The sequence below is a fragment of the Miniopterus schreibersii genome, assembly GCF_964146895.1.
Source record: "Miniopterus schreibersii genome assembly, chromosome: 6".
Classification (NCBI taxonomy): Eukaryota; Metazoa; Chordata; class Mammalia; order Chiroptera; family Miniopteridae; genus Miniopterus; species Miniopterus schreibersii.
Genome location: NC_138107.1, coordinates 82,907,245 through 82,924,960, shown reverse-complemented (window position 1 = coordinate 82,924,960; position 17,716 = coordinate 82,907,245). Strand labels below are relative to the sequence as shown.

The 17,716-nt window shown below is 43.3% G+C and overlaps 1 protein-coding gene across 3 annotated transcripts in view; it reads left to right on the top strand.

Annotated features, from left to right (window-relative positions):
* SYNE1 (spectrin repeat containing nuclear envelope protein 1) overlaps nt 1–17,716 on the top strand; it is a 357,645-nt gene that overhangs the window by 209,998 nt on the left and 129,931 nt on the right. Inside the window, exons 82-93 of one of the 3 annotated variants that reach the window (XM_081140676.1) lie at nt 3–262; nt 525–690; nt 1,024–1,179; nt 2,178–2,330; nt 2,935–3,117; nt 4,604–4,741; nt 8,389–8,574; nt 8,757–8,879; nt 9,109–9,291; nt 10,569–10,712; nt 14,917–15,102; nt 16,165–16,305. In XM_081140676.1, coding sequence (XP_080996802.1) covers nt 3–262; nt 525–690; nt 1,024–1,179; nt 2,178–2,330; nt 2,935–3,117; nt 4,604–4,741; nt 8,389–8,574; nt 8,757–8,879; nt 9,109–9,291; nt 10,569–10,712; nt 14,917–15,102; nt 16,165–16,305 — 2,019 coding nt within the window. Of the gene's footprint in view, nt 1–2; nt 263–524; nt 691–1,023; nt 1,180–2,177; nt 2,331–2,934; nt 3,118–4,603; nt 4,742–8,388; nt 8,575–8,756; nt 8,880–9,108; nt 9,292–10,568; nt 10,713–14,866; nt 15,103–16,164; nt 16,306–17,716 lie in introns of those variants that run through there. The other 2 variants (XM_081140675.1, XM_081140674.1) reach the window with 2 other exon arrangements.

The window sequence follows — 17,716 nt, the reverse complement described above, 5'->3', positions numbered from 1 at the left end:
AGGTTATAAAAGCCACCGAAACGATTGATCAGCTGCAAGATAAATTACCGGGATGTTCAGCAGAGAAAGCCTCCCATGCAGAACTCTTAACTCTGCTGGAACATCATGACACATTCACCCTGGAGCTGGAACAGCAGCAGTCGGCCCTGGGCATGCTGAGGCAGCAAGCACTGAGCATGCTCCCGGACGGGGCCACGCCATCCCCTGGGGAAGAGCCACCTGTTATGCGGGAAATCACAGCCCTGCAAGACCGGTGCCTGAGGTAATTACACACCTCTCATTCTCTGTCGCTGAACTTGGCCATGACCCAAAGGGAGGAGCGTGGCTTTAGAGTCTGGGGGTGCTCCATCACGCCACCTTACAATGAGGAGGATCTGTTCCCATCACCCCTGCTTTCCATTTTTCTCAGCTCTTCAGTTATTTATCTGGCAAACGCAAACATCCTTTTCTGATAGTGCAGTGCTGTGTTCTAGGGGCTTCCTTTCATTTCCAGCTCACTCCCTGTCTGCTCTCTCCCTGTAAAGCCTGCAGGAGGAGGTGAGGCGCAGCGGGAAGCTGCTGAAGCAGGAGCTGAAGGACCGGGATGCGGTGGAGACCCACATCAATTCTGTGAAATCGTGGGTTCGGGAAACAAAGGAATATTTGGGGAATCCAACAATAGAAATAGATGCCCAACTTGAAGAACTTCAGGTATAAAACTCTCCTCATTCCCTGTACCCATCATTTAAAAAATAAGGCCCTGATTTTAATCTGACGTATTTGTTTATATTCAATGAAACACTGAATTAAAATTTTTCAGAAATATATTGCATAAAAGGCTTTTTCAGCATGATTTCGTGGGATTGTTCTGTATAAAGTGCACATGTTTCTTATCCAGAGACTAGAGAAACGTTTGGTTTTTCTTAAGGTGTTCCTCTAACTCCACACCTAATCCCGAACTGATGGACAGTGTGTCACCTTGTCTCTGTACCCATGGACATTTCCTTGGGCTCCCAGAAATTTCTCATTTTGTCTTTCCTTCAGATGCTCCTAACAGAAGCCACAAACCACCGACAGAACATGGAGAAAGTAGCTGAAGAGCAGAAGAGCCGGTACCTGGGTCGGTACGCGGTCCTGCCCTCCGAGCTCTCCCTGCAGCTGGCGGAGGCGGCTCTGCAGCTGGGAACCGTGCACGACCAGGTGAGCCAGCCCAGGTGGCTGCCGCGCTCCCATGGGCCCCGTGCTCTTGTGCAAGAGTCTTGATTTTCACAAGTACCTCCTCATGGAAACAGGATTAAAAACTGCTCGGCATAAAACAATACTGTTAAATTAGAGGTCTTCATCATAGGCAAAAAAAAATAGCAGCACGTATCAGATGATATGAGCAATAATGTCAGATAATGAACCATAACATATCTGCTTTCCCTTTTTCCAAAAAAGGGACTTAAAGAAACAACAACAACAAAATAAGATATATATTGTGTGTCCAACAAATATTTATTTAGAACCTAGAGGCTACCAGTCACCCTTCTATGAATTTTAGCCTTTTGTTTATATAAAGAGAATATCGCTTCTTCGGCATTTTATAATAAGCGAAAGTATGAATATTTGTGATGAAGGCCACCCAAGGCCATTAGAAACTTGCAAACGTTACCTGCTGTTTTTCACCTCCTTTCTAACCGGAGGTGCGTCATGCTTTTTGTTCAAACCGTAGGGATGTAATGGCCAAGTTAGAAAAGGGGTTACCAGATCATTACCAGCCTCTTACGAAAAGGTGCTTGGAAACAAATGTGTGTGTTCCAGTTACCTGGAAGAGTTTTGCATGCTATGAAGAAAAGGTTTAGAGGAGTCTGTGTGCTCCAGGTCAGTGTTAGGAAACAGATTCAAACTGAGCTATCTGCCCTGCCATCTGTGAATACTCTAAATATTTGATGAGTGAATCGCTGCACGTGCATTGCTTGTTCCTTTGCTGAAGGAGCAACAGAAAAACATGCAGTGGATGCATAAAGATGGGGGAAGTGAGGCTGCGTGGAAAACCATGTGAGTTTGTCACTGCATGTGGCTGGTTTGACAAAGCTCCTCAATGCCAGAGCAGCACGAATCACCTGAAATCTCTCAACATCTCCACATGGAGGTGGTCCATCTCTGTTACCCAGTTTTAACCATGGTTGGTTTTGCTGTTCTCACTGATTATTTAGATCCAAGACAAAGTAAAACAAGCTGAACAGAGCAAGGCCACGAGCCAAGAATTCGGCCAGCAAATTCAGAAGATCACCAAAGATCTCACAGCTATTCTAACTAAGCTGAGAGCAAAGACAGATAACTTAGTTCAAGCAAAAACTGACCAAAAGGTAAGGAAGAGAACTGGAAACATAAGGGATGCTACTGACTAAATTTAGTCTTTTTTGGAGTTAGTTCATTTAGAGGGTATAAGAAAGAACTTTCTTGATCAGCAAGCTTCATTAAAAACAGCTAGTAAAAGAGAAGCAATAAAGAAATTGTATGAAGATGATAGCATAGACCTCTCTACATGGTATAATTTATCATCACATTGAACTTTGTGATAAACATACATGCACGTGTGGGTAAGCAGGAAAAGTGTCAGAGAAGTAAATGAGCTAGGAATACAATACGTTAGTTCCACAATGAAGGATGTTCTTTCTTGGGAGCTAAATCTGAGTTCTCCACTGATGACTTAAGTGACTAATCCTTTTTGGGTGGGGCAGAAGGAAAATATTAGCTCTCTCAGCCTCATAAGAAATAAACACCAGGGTTGCAAAACATCCGGCTCTGTCTTCCCAACCAAAGAAATAGAAATGACCTAATCATGGTAGAATTACTCCTTATAGTATTTGTCTTACACAAACGTCATTTAATATCATCCTTCTGATCTTGAAAAATCTGGAGAAATTCATTTCTGTAGTCTAATGTTCTTTCTTTTGGATGGCCATCTAGGAGCTCGGGGAGGAATTAGATGCCTGTAATTTAAAGTTGATGGAACTGGATGAAGCAGTACAGAAGTTCTCGGAACAGAATGGCCAACTGGGGAGACCACTGACCAAGAAGATAGGAAAACTGACCGAACTTCACCTGCAGACTGTTAGACAGGCTGAGAATCGGTTCTCGAAGCTCAGTCAGGTACGTTTTCCAGGCCAGAATCATAATTTTCAAGCGCAGAAATTCTGTGTTCTGTTTTTCTCTATTGAAAGTAACCTCGCAGGGTGATCTGATCATAAATTCCTAACTGAGCAGGTCCTAACCCAGGCCTGTAACTTCTTTAGTGAACAGTTTTAAGCCAGCCCTATCCATTGTTCTTGTGCATCTAGGATAGCACACCTTTAAAAAACACATAACCACCCTCAAGAGAGCATATAATCTTGTTAACCGCCCTGTAATCCAATCACTACCTTCCTGTCTGCTCCATCTTTTTTAAAAAGATGATATTTATAATGATGAGAGTAATTTACAAGTAGTTTATTTCATATCACACTTATGTTCCTAAGAATTAGACTTACATAAACCTGCCTTTATTTTACATCAAACCATATTATAAATTCATTGACAGAGATATCATTTAAGTGTACTTTTAGGGTGAATATTTTGTAAATTGGGAAAGTATTTTATAAAATGAATACTCATTCATTAACATGTTTTACAAATCAGTTTGTGTGAATTCAAGTATCTTAAAGTAAGATATGTATGCAGATATATAGATAAGATACAATAGCTATCATTTACTTAACAGGTTCAGGTCATATCTCCATCATAATTGTTGAGTGTAGACTCAACTTTTGCTAAGTGACTGTGTATGTTCTCTGTAACCAGGGACAAGTGAAATCAGAATTTGGCAACCAATGAATTACAATATTGAAACCTGGCATGCCATAATCCCCACCTCCCACCTCCTTACTCAGTGAGGGTGGGGTATGGAAGGAGGGAGGCATAAAGGGGAGCTAGGTAGATGAATAATAGACGAGAATAGAGAATTTTTTTAAAAGACAGATTATTCAAGGACATGGACTTTATCCTAAAGTCACTGAGAAGTCCTTGAAATATTTTCAACAAGGACGTGATTTTTCATGACCCCCTTTGTAGATTAAAAAAGGGGCGGTGAGGTGTTCTATGGAAAGTAACCTCGCAGGGTGATCTGATCATAAATTCCTAACTGGGCAGGTCCTAACCCAGGCCTGTAACTTCTTTAGTGAACAGTTTTAAGCTAGCCCTATCCATTATTCTTGTGCATCTAGGATAGCACACCTTTAAAAAATACATAACCACCCTCAAGAGAGCATATAATCTTGTTAACCGCCCTGTAATCCAATCACTACCTTCCTGTCTGCTCCAGTCTTCCTTAAGTCCCCACCTCAATTTTTAGAAGAAGCTACAGAACTGTTTTTCTGTGGAACTTTGAGATCTTGCTCCCTGGCATGTGTTGTCAGTTTAGCTCCAATAAACTAATAAAAATTCTCTATGGGTTTGAATGTTTCTCATGCTGACACTTTAAATATCTCAGATATTATAATGGATTAACCCCCACGACTACCGTATCCAAAGAGTGACAGAAGACCGATGAGTAGCTCAAGTAGAGGTCACATTTGTTATCTGAATGTTAATGATTTTTTAGGCATCATCACATTTAGAAGAATGCAATGAAATGCTTGAATTGATTTTGAAGTGGATTGACAAAGCTAAAATCTTGGTACATGGAAAGATCGTGTGGAATTCTGCGAAACAACTTCGGGAACAATACATTTCACATCAGGTAACTTTGGGAAAAATAATTTTCAAAGAGTAACTAAGAGAACAATTTAATTTAACTAGCTAGACTAAGAAAATTTAGAGGGCTGTGATGTCAAATGATTATAGGTGCCAGAGAAAAAAAGAAAGCTAAGGTAGCCCTACTACTTGTCCAGTGGTTTAAAAGAAAGTAGCTACACATGAAATTTGCTAAAACTGTATAAATGAATGGATGTCCTCTATCTCCCCTAGACTTTCCTTTCCCAAGACCAAAAATAACCAGTCCCTTTTGTGCATCTTCTTTGGAACAGTTATATGCAGGGATGTGGTGGGGAACCCTTCCTGATGAAAGATGCTATGACATATAGAAAGATTATGTAAGCCAGGGTCAGACTGATGGGAAAACCAAGCTCTGCCATTTAGGGTGGTGTGATTTGGAGGAAACTCCTTTCTGTCTCTAGATTCAGACTTCTCACCAGTAAGATGGAGATGTAACGATTTATATTGCAGAATTATTATAAGGATCAGATGGTGTAACTCGTGTGCAGACATTAGCACGCGCATTATCTGACACGTGAGCCTTGAGCTCTCACGCCTCCTCCTCAGCCCTCCCCTGGCCTCGGCCGCCTGGCTTCCACAGGAAGCAGGGGTCAGCTGGGCACCGGCAATGAGCCCACATCACAAGGTGGCTGCATTGCTTCATTTCCTCTGATATTTTCTGTGGGTTGTGTCATCCAGGAAATTATTTCATTCTTTTATAATTTAGGTTTGAATCAGACATAGATATCTAGTAGCCCAGTTATCTTGCAATAAAATGCAGAATGCTTTTTAAGTTACATGGATATCCTCAAGTATTTTAGATTTTCTCTTTTATTTCGATTTCTGTATACTCATGTGTTTTAAATCCAGCCCCTTTCCCATTCCAGTTGACAGGGTTCTAGATCAGAGCTTCTTTTTCAACTCGGGCTGCTTTAACAGGCTTCTAATTGGTTTCCCTGTATCTACAGTCTTTATTTCCAATCACTCTCACACAGTTTTCAAGAAATCCTCCTTAAACAACTCCAGTCTTCTATTTGAGGATATGCTTATATAGTAACATACAAGACTTAAGTTATAACTGGTTGTAAACAATGAAAAAATACTCAGTCTCATTAGAAATCTAGAAATGCAAATGTAAGAGAGAGAAAGTGTTTTGACTATCGAGTTAACACTGTTCTTTTAAAGTTCATATTTAAGGAAGCAAGAGCTCTCAAACACTCCTGGGAACTTGGTAAAAGCTCTTTGAAAAACAATTGGCAAAACAAATCATGATCATCAAAATGTTTCTACTCTGTAATCCAAACTGTAGAAAATATTTCATGCAGTATTAATCACTGGAGTGGAATTTTAAAGGAAACTTAAATGTCAACTCATTTTTCTGAGTAAATTTTTGGATATAATGGAATATAACGCAGTCTTTAAAATGGCCATAAAGGCTTTTTCTTCTAAAAAACTCCTATACTCATTTGTTTATTCAACAAACATTTATAAGGTATTTTGCAAAGGTAGGAATTGAAGTTTGCATTTGAAGTACTAACAATATTGCCCGTCCCAGCCCCCGGGGAGTTGATCATTAAAGGGAGGAAGGAGATAGAGGCAGATCTAGACAGTTCCAGCGCCCTGAGATGATGCAGGCACTGAGGGGCCAAGGTGCTGAAGGAGCCCCCAGAAGGGCGCTCCACCCAGACTGCCAGGGTTTGAGAAGACGGTTGAGCCTTCTCAGGAAAAGGCGATTCTGGGCTGAGTCCTGGGAGACAGCCAGCCTCCTTCTGTAGTTGTGAGAGTGAGGGGAGCCCTGCTTGGCCCCCTGAAAGGTGCCGGAGAAGAGAGGTCTTGAAGACAAGAATAGAGAGCAAAGGAAAAGACAGATCCTGGGAGCCCGATAAGCACTTGGACTTGATCCTAAACTCACTCCGAAGCCTTTGACAGATATTCTGCAGGCAAGGGACAAGTACAGACTTGCGTTTAAGGAAGATGACTTAGCAGCCTGTGGGCACGAGCAGGTTGATGATGAGAAGACGACACAGAAGGTGGCTGTGGTGTTCCAGGAGGAAGGGACAGGGCCTCTCTGGAGGCTGCGAGAAGACAGGAGCAAGGGCTTTACTGAGCTGGAGTCTGTGGCTGCAAGTGGAAGGGAGGGAGGGGCCAAGGGCAACGGCCCTGTTTTTCTGACTTGGGCAGCTGGGTGGGTTGAGTGCAGATGGACAGACAGTGGGTGTGGGTGGTTATTTCACACGGACGCTCAGGAGAGAACTCGGCCCGCACGCACCGTTCCAGGGAGTTCTCCTGTCCCCGCCTCAGGAATTAAAGGCGCCCAACTTTATCCAGAAACAGTGCACAGAGAGAAAATGCACGTTGCCAGTGTCAGGTGAAAGAGGAAGATGCAAACTTGTAGGTGGGTTATGATCTAAATTACCTAGAGCTATACCCACACGTAGCAGCAGCTCGGCTTCCTTGAATTCTCTCTCAGGTCTGGGACTAGGGAATCGTTTATTTATACAAATGCGGGGGTGGGCAAAAGTGGGTTTACAGTTGTGAGTATGGGAAGCACAGAGTTTATTCTTGTATTATTATTTATTAATTATTGTATTATTTATTTGTATTACAACTGTAAACCTACATTTGCCCCCTCCCCCGTATAGACTGTTTATTGTGAGAAAAAAATGTGCTCTATTTTAAAAAATCAGGGTCTGTGGCTTAAGAATAACGTCGCCCCTCCCACTTCTCTTTGTACACCACTCGGCCCCGTACCTGCCCGCTTTGTGCTCACTCCCCCCTGTGCCTTGGCTTGGCTGCTCCCTCGGCCTGGAATGCCTGCCCCCTTCCTCCCCATCTGTCAGAAGGCGGACATCCCGTGACTCTGTGCAGACACTCAGAGTGACTCTTCCAGGAAGCCTTCTCCAGCCTTCCTGCAAGTCCGTCCCGTTTCTACCTTCCTTACCCTGTCTTCTCTTTCACTTTTCCTGGGCAGTGCCTGTTACATGGTTATTAACCCATCCGCGTTAGTCACCCCAGTAGATGGTCCCGTCCTGAATGACGAGGGCGTGTTCTGTTCCTCCTGGGACCCTAAGTTGCGTCTACCCCCTTGTCTCACTTAAAGCGAGTGATCAAAGGTTTTTTGTTTGTTTGCAATGCTCTTGCCCTATTTTCATTCCTTAGACTGATCCGCACGTAGACCGTAGGTGTAGAATATGAGAGCTGGAATGCATCTCTTTAGTTTAAATGAGTATGAGGCAAGACAGGAGGCCCAGCAGCCTGATGAAGCTGCCCGATGTGTAGAGCACTGTCTCTGCTGGAACATTCGTGTCCTGACCCTCACCAGGGGTCCTCTCGGCGTGATGGACAGAGCCTCGGCCTTGTGGTCCAACACTTAATAGCATGTGGCCTTGGGAAATTGTTTACAGTTTCTGAACTTCGACTCTTTTTCTGTAAAATGGGAATAATAGTAGGTGGGGAGTGGGCGCAGGGGTGTGGAGATTAGACCCAAGAGGGCACACAGCGCCCACGTCCCCAGGGCCATGGGAGGTGTGAGTTATGTCTTCCCTACTCCCTTCCCAGTCTGATGGTCCACGTTGATTACCTGTACCTCTCCACCTACCTGTCAGTGTTGTGAATATTGATCGTTCACTCTAGACCATGCTGGAGGAATCTGAAGAAATTCACAGCGATCTGGACGCAATGGCTGAGAAGTTACAGTCCCTCGCTAGCGTGTACTACACAGAAAAGATGTTTCAGCAAGTGGCCGACCTGGGACGGGAGACCGAGGGCTTGCGGCAGGTGATCAAAATGCGTTCGCAGAATCTCCAAGATGCTGCCGAGGTAAAAAGCAAGAATAATAATAATTTAAATTGAGAAGTCCATCATTAAAAAACACTGGTGGTTTTCTGGCGGAGATGCAGCGCTCCCCTCTGAGGGGCCTCCTGGCCCCTGATGTTACCCTCCCTATGAGTTTGAACTTCAGGTGCCTCAGCCCTGACACCCACGTTGCTTGTCCTCTGCAGGACATGAGCCAGTTTGAGGCAGAGCTGAAACACCTGCAAGTTGCCTTGGAGCAAGCGCAGGCCACGCTGACTTCTCCGGAGGCCGGACGGCTCAGCCTCAAGGAGCAGCTCTCTCGTCGGCAGGTGAGCAGAAGCACTTCAGGGGAGATGAGCGGGGGCCTCAGCTTTAAAAGGGGGGAGCGAGGAAAAGCGATTTCTAGACGCGGTCAGTCTTAGCTCTGTAGGCATTGTTTTTTGAAACCTTTCGTGGAAAATGTTTATAACTGGGAAACGGGCTGCAATGTGAGCGACCCTTGCTTGTGAAAGGAACTCCTGAATATAAAATGCGTGAACTATGCACTCGCACTTTCAGAACCTGCTGTGTGAGGTGGAGTCGCTGAAGCCCAAGGTCCACGCCGTGCAGGTCTGCCAGAGCGCCCTCCGGATCCCCGAGGACGTGGTCACCAGCTTGCCGCTGTGCCACGCGGCCCTGCAGCTGCAGGAGGAGGCCAGCCGGCTGCAGCATGCCGCCATCCAGCAGTGCAACGTCCTGCAGGCATGTGCGGGGGGCCAGCCTGGGTCTGCGGGGGTCCCCACGCCAGCGGCACCACAGCCGCAGCCCAGGGGTCACGGGCTCCCTTGCTGAGCGTCATGTGGGCTCAGCCCTGCAAACACACCCAGAGTGTTAAATGTGACAGGTGTTGTGGGTATGTAAAATTAGGAGATGAAATGCTATTGTGTGGATCGCCCACAAAAGCCTGGGGAAAGCTCTATAAAAATATCTGGTGGTGAGAACTACCTTTTAGCGATATTTTTATAAGGACAACTTACACGGGTTAATTTTATATTCAGCGGTGTTTTTACTTCATAATTCATCCTAGAATCATCTAGAACCTTGTAATATGACTTACCGCTAGCATATATCGCAGAATTTTTTTTCATATTTCAGCTTAATGGTGCACTAAATGCATTTTTGTGCCTGAAAGTACACCAAAGGATAACTCTTAGTCTCTTTAATAAGAGAAAAATCATTTACTGGGAAGATACAACAACACTATTTACCTCATATCTCATTTCAACTCATGTTGCACCACATTTATCCAAAAATTCCAGCCCAGCCAGGTGTGGCTCCGCGGTTGAGCATCGACCTTGGATCCAGGAGATCGGGGTTTGATTCCCAGTCAGGGCACATGCCTGGGTTGCGGGCTCGATCCCCAGTCGGGGGCGTGCAGGAGGCAGCCGATCAATGACTCTTTCATCATTGATGTTTCTATCTCTCTCTCTCCCTCTCCTTTCCTCTCTCCGAAATCAATAAAGATATATTCTTTTAAAAATACCCTCTGGTTGCATTGCTAGCAGCCTCTTTGTTCAGTTACCCTCGCTCCTTGTCTTACACTCTGTTAGACAGTAGATTCCTGGGGATAGAAGTCATGCTTAATTAATTTTTTACCACCCACTTCAGCTCTTACCAAGTGCCTTACACATGTGTTCAGTATGGTTTAGATGGAAAAATAAAGCAATCGTGGTTTTCATACCGCTTCCCACCGCGTCCGGCCATGACGTTGCCACCGTCAGGGTGCTGTGAGTAGGGGGCACACGGAGTGTCTAGCCACTTAACTACTTTGAGTTCATGAATAATCTTGGCGACGTGTTTTAAAAAGAAGGCTCTGAAATAACCTGAGTAAAGTTGAGGATTTGAGTCTCTGAGGGATTCTAGCCATCATTTCGTTATTCCCCAGGAGTTAAGACTGTAGTTTGACAGAGAGCAGCACGAATTGCTTACACAGTTACTGATACTGAAAGGTAACTCCTGTGGTCTTTCTTTTCCCAAAGGAGGCTGTGATGCAGTATGAACACTATGAACAAGAAATGCAGCACCTCCAGGAGCTGATAGAAGGAGCTCACCGAGAGATTGAGGACAAGCCTGTGGCCACCAGTAACATCCAGGAGCTGCAAGCCCAGATTGCTCAGCACGAGGTGAGACGGAAACTCGGGCAGGATGCTGGCTTGGTTAGAACTCGTGATTGGTTTCTAGTGAATCAAAGAGAAAGGTTCTGTCTGGCATAACGTGTTCTTGGGCAGTCTCTTCAGCTCTCTTTGCATTTTGAGGGCTATTTTTGCCAATCCTTTCCAAGGTCCAGTAGCATGAGTCTTCCCCTTGATTCCAAAACTTCTTTGCATGTTGTTCATGACATTTCTCAACCAGGACCCAGAGACTGTCTCCTGCCCCTGAATTCTCACAGTTAATACACCAAGACCCAGGCTGAGACCTGTGCTTAAAGCCTGAAAGCAGTAGCAATGCTCAAAGTCTTGCTGCCCTGATCACCTTCTTTAAAAAGAAAGGATATTTCATACATTTTTATAAGCATCTGTTCTTTCAAATATTGGTTATTTCAGCTCCTTTCACCAAGATCAGAGAATGGGCCATATTCTTTGTTTTGTTGACTTCCAGGCTGTACCTCTCAGCATCTTCCCATTTACAAAAGTGCCTCTTTCCTCGTACCGTTGGCATCATTATGAGCTTAGGACTTGGACACCCTTTGTGCAGACCTGGTTTCAGAGATCATAGACCTTGAGTGTCTGAGCCCATTGATATTTGGCAGTGAATTCCTTTCCTGGCTTGTCAATTCCTATGTAGGCCACATTTACTCTTTCCCTTGGGGGCTGGCTCATAGCATCATGAATTCTGGTAAGTGCCTGGGGGTGGGGGGTGTCTTATTTCTCTGTGCCAGAGGTGGACATTTAGCTTCTCCTTCCATGTGCTCTATTTTAACTCTGTTGTCATGGAGCAACAAACTTATTTTTCACAAACCAAACATCATAGTGAGGGTCTCAGAAGATTCATTTGTTGCCTTTTATGGATGGAAAAATCTCACCATTCCCCTCTCCAAATGCAATTCTTTAATTTCTTGACACAGCCAATGCATAAATCACATTTATATATATATGATTTATAAAATAATGTAAATAAATACCCCACGTACATTTACTCCTACATGGTAGATATCACCTACTTTAACATTTGTTTCTCTTATGCCATTGGTTAAAAGAAAATGTTATGCAAATATCAGAAACCACTGTTTATATAACTCAGACATTAGACTATATATTGTAAATCTATTTTGAAGCTATTTATAATCCCATTTTCTAAGACCCAGAATTTTGTTGTAACAACTGTTCTATCCTAGCACAGAAAATATTTTTAAAAAATCTTCTCTGGAATAACAATAATTATCATTACCACGATTTTCTGTTTTTCAAAACAATTTACAAAGTTTTTACCTTACCTTTTATAACAACCCGGTGAGGTAAGGATTTTTTTTCGTTTCTATTTTACTGACAAGAAAAGAAAAACAGATTTTTTTTAGATGACTTCCTGAGCTCCCAGATCTAGTTACTCAGGGAAAATAGATTCTAATCTAGTATTTTTGGCTCCAAATTAGTTCTCACTGCTGCAGAAACTATTTGAGCTACCTCACTGCACAAAAGAATAGAATGATGGTCTAGGAAAACAAATGACTTGCCCAAGGTCACGGAGCCAGCTCGCAGCACAAGCAGCTGTGGACTGCTCTCTGGCTCCTGTTCAGTGGTCTATTCATTCTGTGACATTCTCCCCCAGCTCTAAGCATCAGTGCAGACATTTGTTAGCTTTGTCATGCGATTCAGAATGCACCTTCATAGCAACGATGACATAGTCCTAGGCGAGGCTCATTGTACCTATAAAACAAACGCAGGAAGGAAAGTGCTGAGAGGAGAGAGCCTGATTTAAGATAACATAAAAATTTGGAAGAATGTTTCTTCCTGTATTTGCGGTCTGCTTTTAATAGAATTTCAGTCTTGATGTGAGTCTAGTTTCCTTGTGGATAACTCTAAGTCGTAGAATAACTGATCATTGATTCATTTATAAGGAATTCCCGTATTTTCCATGATTTTTCAAGTGTTGCATTTAAACAGAAAATTATCGGCCACTTTCAAATCGTAGGAGAGAGTAGTCAGGCCTCTTGCTATGGACCTGACAGCCCTGCTCCTGACTGCGGGTGGCGCCCCCCAGAGGGCAGCTTTCCTCAGAGCAGCCCCTGTACCTGAAGCCCTCACCTTTGTAGTCATCTTCTAAGTTCATTTTTGGAAATGCCCAGTAAAAATGAAAAGTACACATGCTTTCTGAGAGTGGGGAACACGTTAACCCCGTCAGTGCTCCAAGTAATATAGCGGACTCAACCCCCAACCTGCAAGTTAGTGGGAGATGGACAGGTTTATCTTATAGAAGAAAGTTCCAGAGAGCTAATTCTCCAGCCACTCACACAGGATAGCTGTATAGTGCAGATTCCCACAAGCCTAGCAAATCAAAACCGTTTGAAGTGGAGACCAGGATTGCATTTTTATCAAACAGCCCAGAGGAGTTTTCCACGCAGTAAAGCTGAGGACTCCCGTTTAGGCAGTGGGCGTTACTGTCAGCGTGGGTGTGCGTCGGTCCTGCAGTCGGGGCAGGCGGTGGCCATCCATGCGGGCACAAAGGGTGGGAGGTCTAAGACTCATGGTGCTTCACAAAGATTCCTCCAGTCTACCCCGATGGGGCGAGGCACCGTAAGAATGCACACAGATTTGTCCCATGGAGAAAGAATTCAAGGAGTCGGTGAGCTGGTAGTTGTCTTTTTTATGTGCATTTAACTAGTTATTAATAGAGTACTCGTGTGTTAGGCGTGAGACCAGGTATAGTAAATAGCTACTTAATCACTATTTTTAAAACCCTGTTAGGTTTAATTAATTACCTAGCAGCCCTAATAGGTAAAAAAGTGATGATTTCTACTTTTTAAGCGCTTGCTTTAAAAAAATCCCTGGACTATGCTAGAAGTCAGGAAATCAGGCTGCTGGCTGTTTTCCCTTCCACTCCTCAGTTTGGGTTGCAGGGGAGAAACAAAGTGGCAACAGTAACAAAATAGTACATATATGTGTGTACATGTGTATACATGTGCATGTACCTATACATACACATATACACACTCACATACCCATAGACATACACACACGCACACACATCATTTTGTTATTGTTGTCATTTTGTTTGTTTCTGAACTTCAAGTTCAAAGCTCTAGTTTGAATGTCAATGTCTTTAAAATGATAGTGTCTGTATACATATCTGTATATACACACTGATTTTAAAGTCATTGATGTCATAATATCTTTGTCACAGACTGTGTTCTGTACAAACACTAAATGACAACTTTTTAGATAAGGGAGCCAAATAAAACGAATTGGAAAAAGGAATGGTAGTGCACTCTTAGGACTAAGGTTTTAGGATATACATCTTCACTTTTTTAAAGATGTATACATCTTTTAAGTAAGAAAATATAAATTTAATATTTTAGAGTTACCATGTTAATTTATTATTTAGAATTTTAATATTTTAGAATTTTTAAGAGCTATTTCTGGAAAATATGTATGTCCAGAATATATATTCAGTTAGCTCCTGGAAAAAGTTTTAGACCCCTCTATCTCTCAACACAATTTTTTTCAACAAGAAATGTATTTGAAAGGCATTACATTTGAGCTGGACAAGTTCAAAGCTCCAGTTTGAAGCCTCAGAAACATTTGAAGCATGGTGAAGTACCTGAAGGAACTTTTGATGAATGTACCAAATTTTATTTTGGGTGCCATCTGCATTTAAAAATTTGGCTTTCATATGTAATTTTCAGCTTATCTACAAAAATAACTCCCCAGGAAGCAGGAAAGACAAGCAGTTTGCTTAGCGACCCCGTGTGAACAACCGACTGCTGGATTTCATATATTCAGCAGAGAGCTGAGCATTGCATTTTTTGTAATTTTAGTCATCACATGACCTGATTTCCATGGCATGAACCATCTGGCAGTGACAGGTTCAGGCATTCTGAAGAAAGTTGCAGGTCGTTCGTTTGCATAAGTCCCCGACTGCGCAGGCGGCACCCCTCGGGTTGGGATCCCGCGGGCCTGCCCTGCCCCTGCCCCTGCCCCTGCCCCAGCGCCCGGCTGCCGGCCGCGCCCCTCTGCAGGCAGCTGCTGCTCAGCCCCGTCCACATCCTGCCTCCCGCCGCCGCCTGGCACAGCTCTGTGCTTTCATTGGCCGGCCCCGGAGGAAGATGAGCGCCGCCAGCTCGGTTTCCTCTCGATGCTGCTCTGACACGGGGGTGGGAAAATGTTTCCTCAGGAGCTGGCTCAGAAAATCAAGGGCTACCAGGAGCAGATCGCCGCTTTGAACTCCAAGTGCAAGATGCTGACGATGAAAGCCAGGAACGCCACCATGCTGCTGACGGTGACCGAGGTGGAGGGGCTGGCGGAGGACTTGGACAGGGAGCTCCTCCCAGCCACCTCTGCCCACCCCTCCGTGGTCATGGTAAGTAAGGGTCACCGCCAGGTTTGCCGGGCGCGGCCAAGCACTCTCTTCTCTGACTGTACCCGGCTCCCTGCTCCAGGTTCCCTCTGGCTTGTTTTAGGGACCAGGGGCAGGTCTTGCAGGTTAGAGCCCAGGAACAGTCTTCTTAACTCTCTGCTACATTGGGGCCAAAGCCAGTGTGTGACACTGTAAACAATGACAGTTGAACTAAAGCTGTTTGCTGGAAACTGCTGAATTACTTAACGGGTCAAAGGTCGGCCCTGCGTTTGTTTATAACTTAGCAAGGCTACTGAGAGGCTCTAAGTGTCAAAAAAACCCCTTTGCATAGTTCTCTAGTTTTCTGGGGGATGAGAGAACCGTGCTACATATATTATGAGTTTTCCAAGTTAAAGCACTGGCTGACTAGATATGTGTATTTAGTTGTAGAAATGTTTAGTAAAATATAGAAGAAAGGCTATTTTTAGAAAAATAAGAAAATAGAAAATCCAAAGTTTAGCTTTGGATTAAAAGAAAGAAGTCCCATTCATTTCTGTCTACATTATTTCCCCATCACTTTGCATCTAAAATGCATGCATTATTTTGGTAACTCAGTGCTTTCCAGGGCTGTGTTTTTTCCACACGTGTGTACTGTGCCATGCTTGGCAATCTATTACTTAGGGTGTAATTATCTTCCTAGAATATTCGAAATTTGAGATGTACACAGAAATCCAAGCTTAATTTCATAGACTCCTCCATCAGTTGTACAATTCATGATTTTAAAAAATTATTTATAAAGATACAATCAAGAAAGAAAAATAAATTAGGGAACTGTTTAATCAAGGACAAAACATTCGACATGACGTGCACCTCCTTAACACCGTTTCTTTTACAAATGGTTCCTCTCATTAAGTTCACTTGAACGAAACTTCTACATATTAACACAAATTTGCATGTAAATATGGGTCTCAGTCATTCTAACCTTTGTTATATAGTCATCTTTGTTTTGACCTACACCAGACCAGGTCTTTTGTTACATAGCTAACTGATTTTTTTGTGTCCTTTGGGCTCCCTTTTATGTGACAGATGACTGCAGGTCGCTGTCACACTTTGCTGTCACCTGTCACTGAGGAGTCTGGGGAGGAGGGAACCAACAGTGAGATTTCCTCTCCACCTGCCTGTCGTTCCCCTTCACCTGTGGCTAACACGGAAGCTTCTGTTAACCAGGTACCGCCCACTTGGCCCTCCCCGAGCTCTGCTCTCTGGATGGTTGCAGGACTTCATTCCTATCAGGCTGTGGGTGTGAATCCTAGACTCTGAGGAGCACACCATTAGGTGTGACAATGGCACAAGCTATGATTGCCACGTGAGACCACTGCTGGCTTTACACTTCATCTCCTCTCCAGGGCTCCTGGCAACGAGACGAGCAAAAACTGGGTCACAGAAATTATAGCTGGAGGAGGCTCTGTTTTAAGGCATTCTGGCTCTGGTGTCTAACAGCTGTCTGTAATGGAGTACTGCATCCTAACAGAAAACGTGTCACCCCTGTGATTCCATTGCTGTCTTAACATGTATTGAACACAGTTTGGACACCTACCGGCTCAGATTTTGAAGATGGAAAGCTTCTGTTCATTATATTATACTTTTTCTTCATTTACTAATGGTCATCGAATTTAAAGGGCTGGTTGCCAGTTTACATATTGGAATACCTTAGTAGATTTGAATTTTCTCACCTTTCATAATCTTAAATTTTATTTTTTATAAAATAGGAATAATACCTTGTTTTGAGATGCCTTTTAGCATACATTTTATTAAAATAGATTGTATCAAATTAAATAGGTTAAAAGTTTTCATGGAAAATATTAGACAGAAATCAAGAAGACACATATGGTAATCAAAAAATGTTCATGCATGTTGAGCAATACAATCTCTTTTACATTTAGCCAAAACAACTAAAAAATTGTTTTTAATGATGTTACTATGAAATTATGTAAATGTTCAAAGGGGTTTAGCTGTAGTATCAGGGAAGAAATATTAAACAGACCAAAGATTCTATAAACTATATTACAGATGTATCACTTTTTTTTTTTTTTTTATTTTAAAACGGAAGATTTCAAAATAGGGTTTCTGTGATAGAGAAAACCCTCTCTCCCCCCAGAAAGAATAAAATTGATGAAACCTTTAGATAAAACAGTTCTCTTGCTAAAAATCTCTATATAGCTCTAGGGCAGCTATCCATTCGTTCATTCGTCAGGTACATTCTGACTACCTGTGACTCCGGCGCTGAGCCCCAGAGGTGCAACACAGGGGACGACAGCTGTGCTCCCTGCCCTCCAGGCCTTAGACTCTGGAGAGAAAGATGGCCATGGGGCGGATAATTAAAAAAGGACCAGAGGAAATTAAAAAACAACAAAATGGAGAAGTTCAGGGTGTGCTAGAGGATTTGGGAAACCGTCCTCCGCAGACTGGTTTTAAAATAAGCATTACTCAGTTCTTTGACACGCTGTTCCCTGTGGCCACGCTTGTTAGGATCGGAGAACTGTGGCTGTAGTCCGATGTTGATTGTGTAAAAAAAAAAAAAAATGTATCTTATGTTTAATCTTCTTAAAATGTTCAAATTGAACAGTCAACACTGACC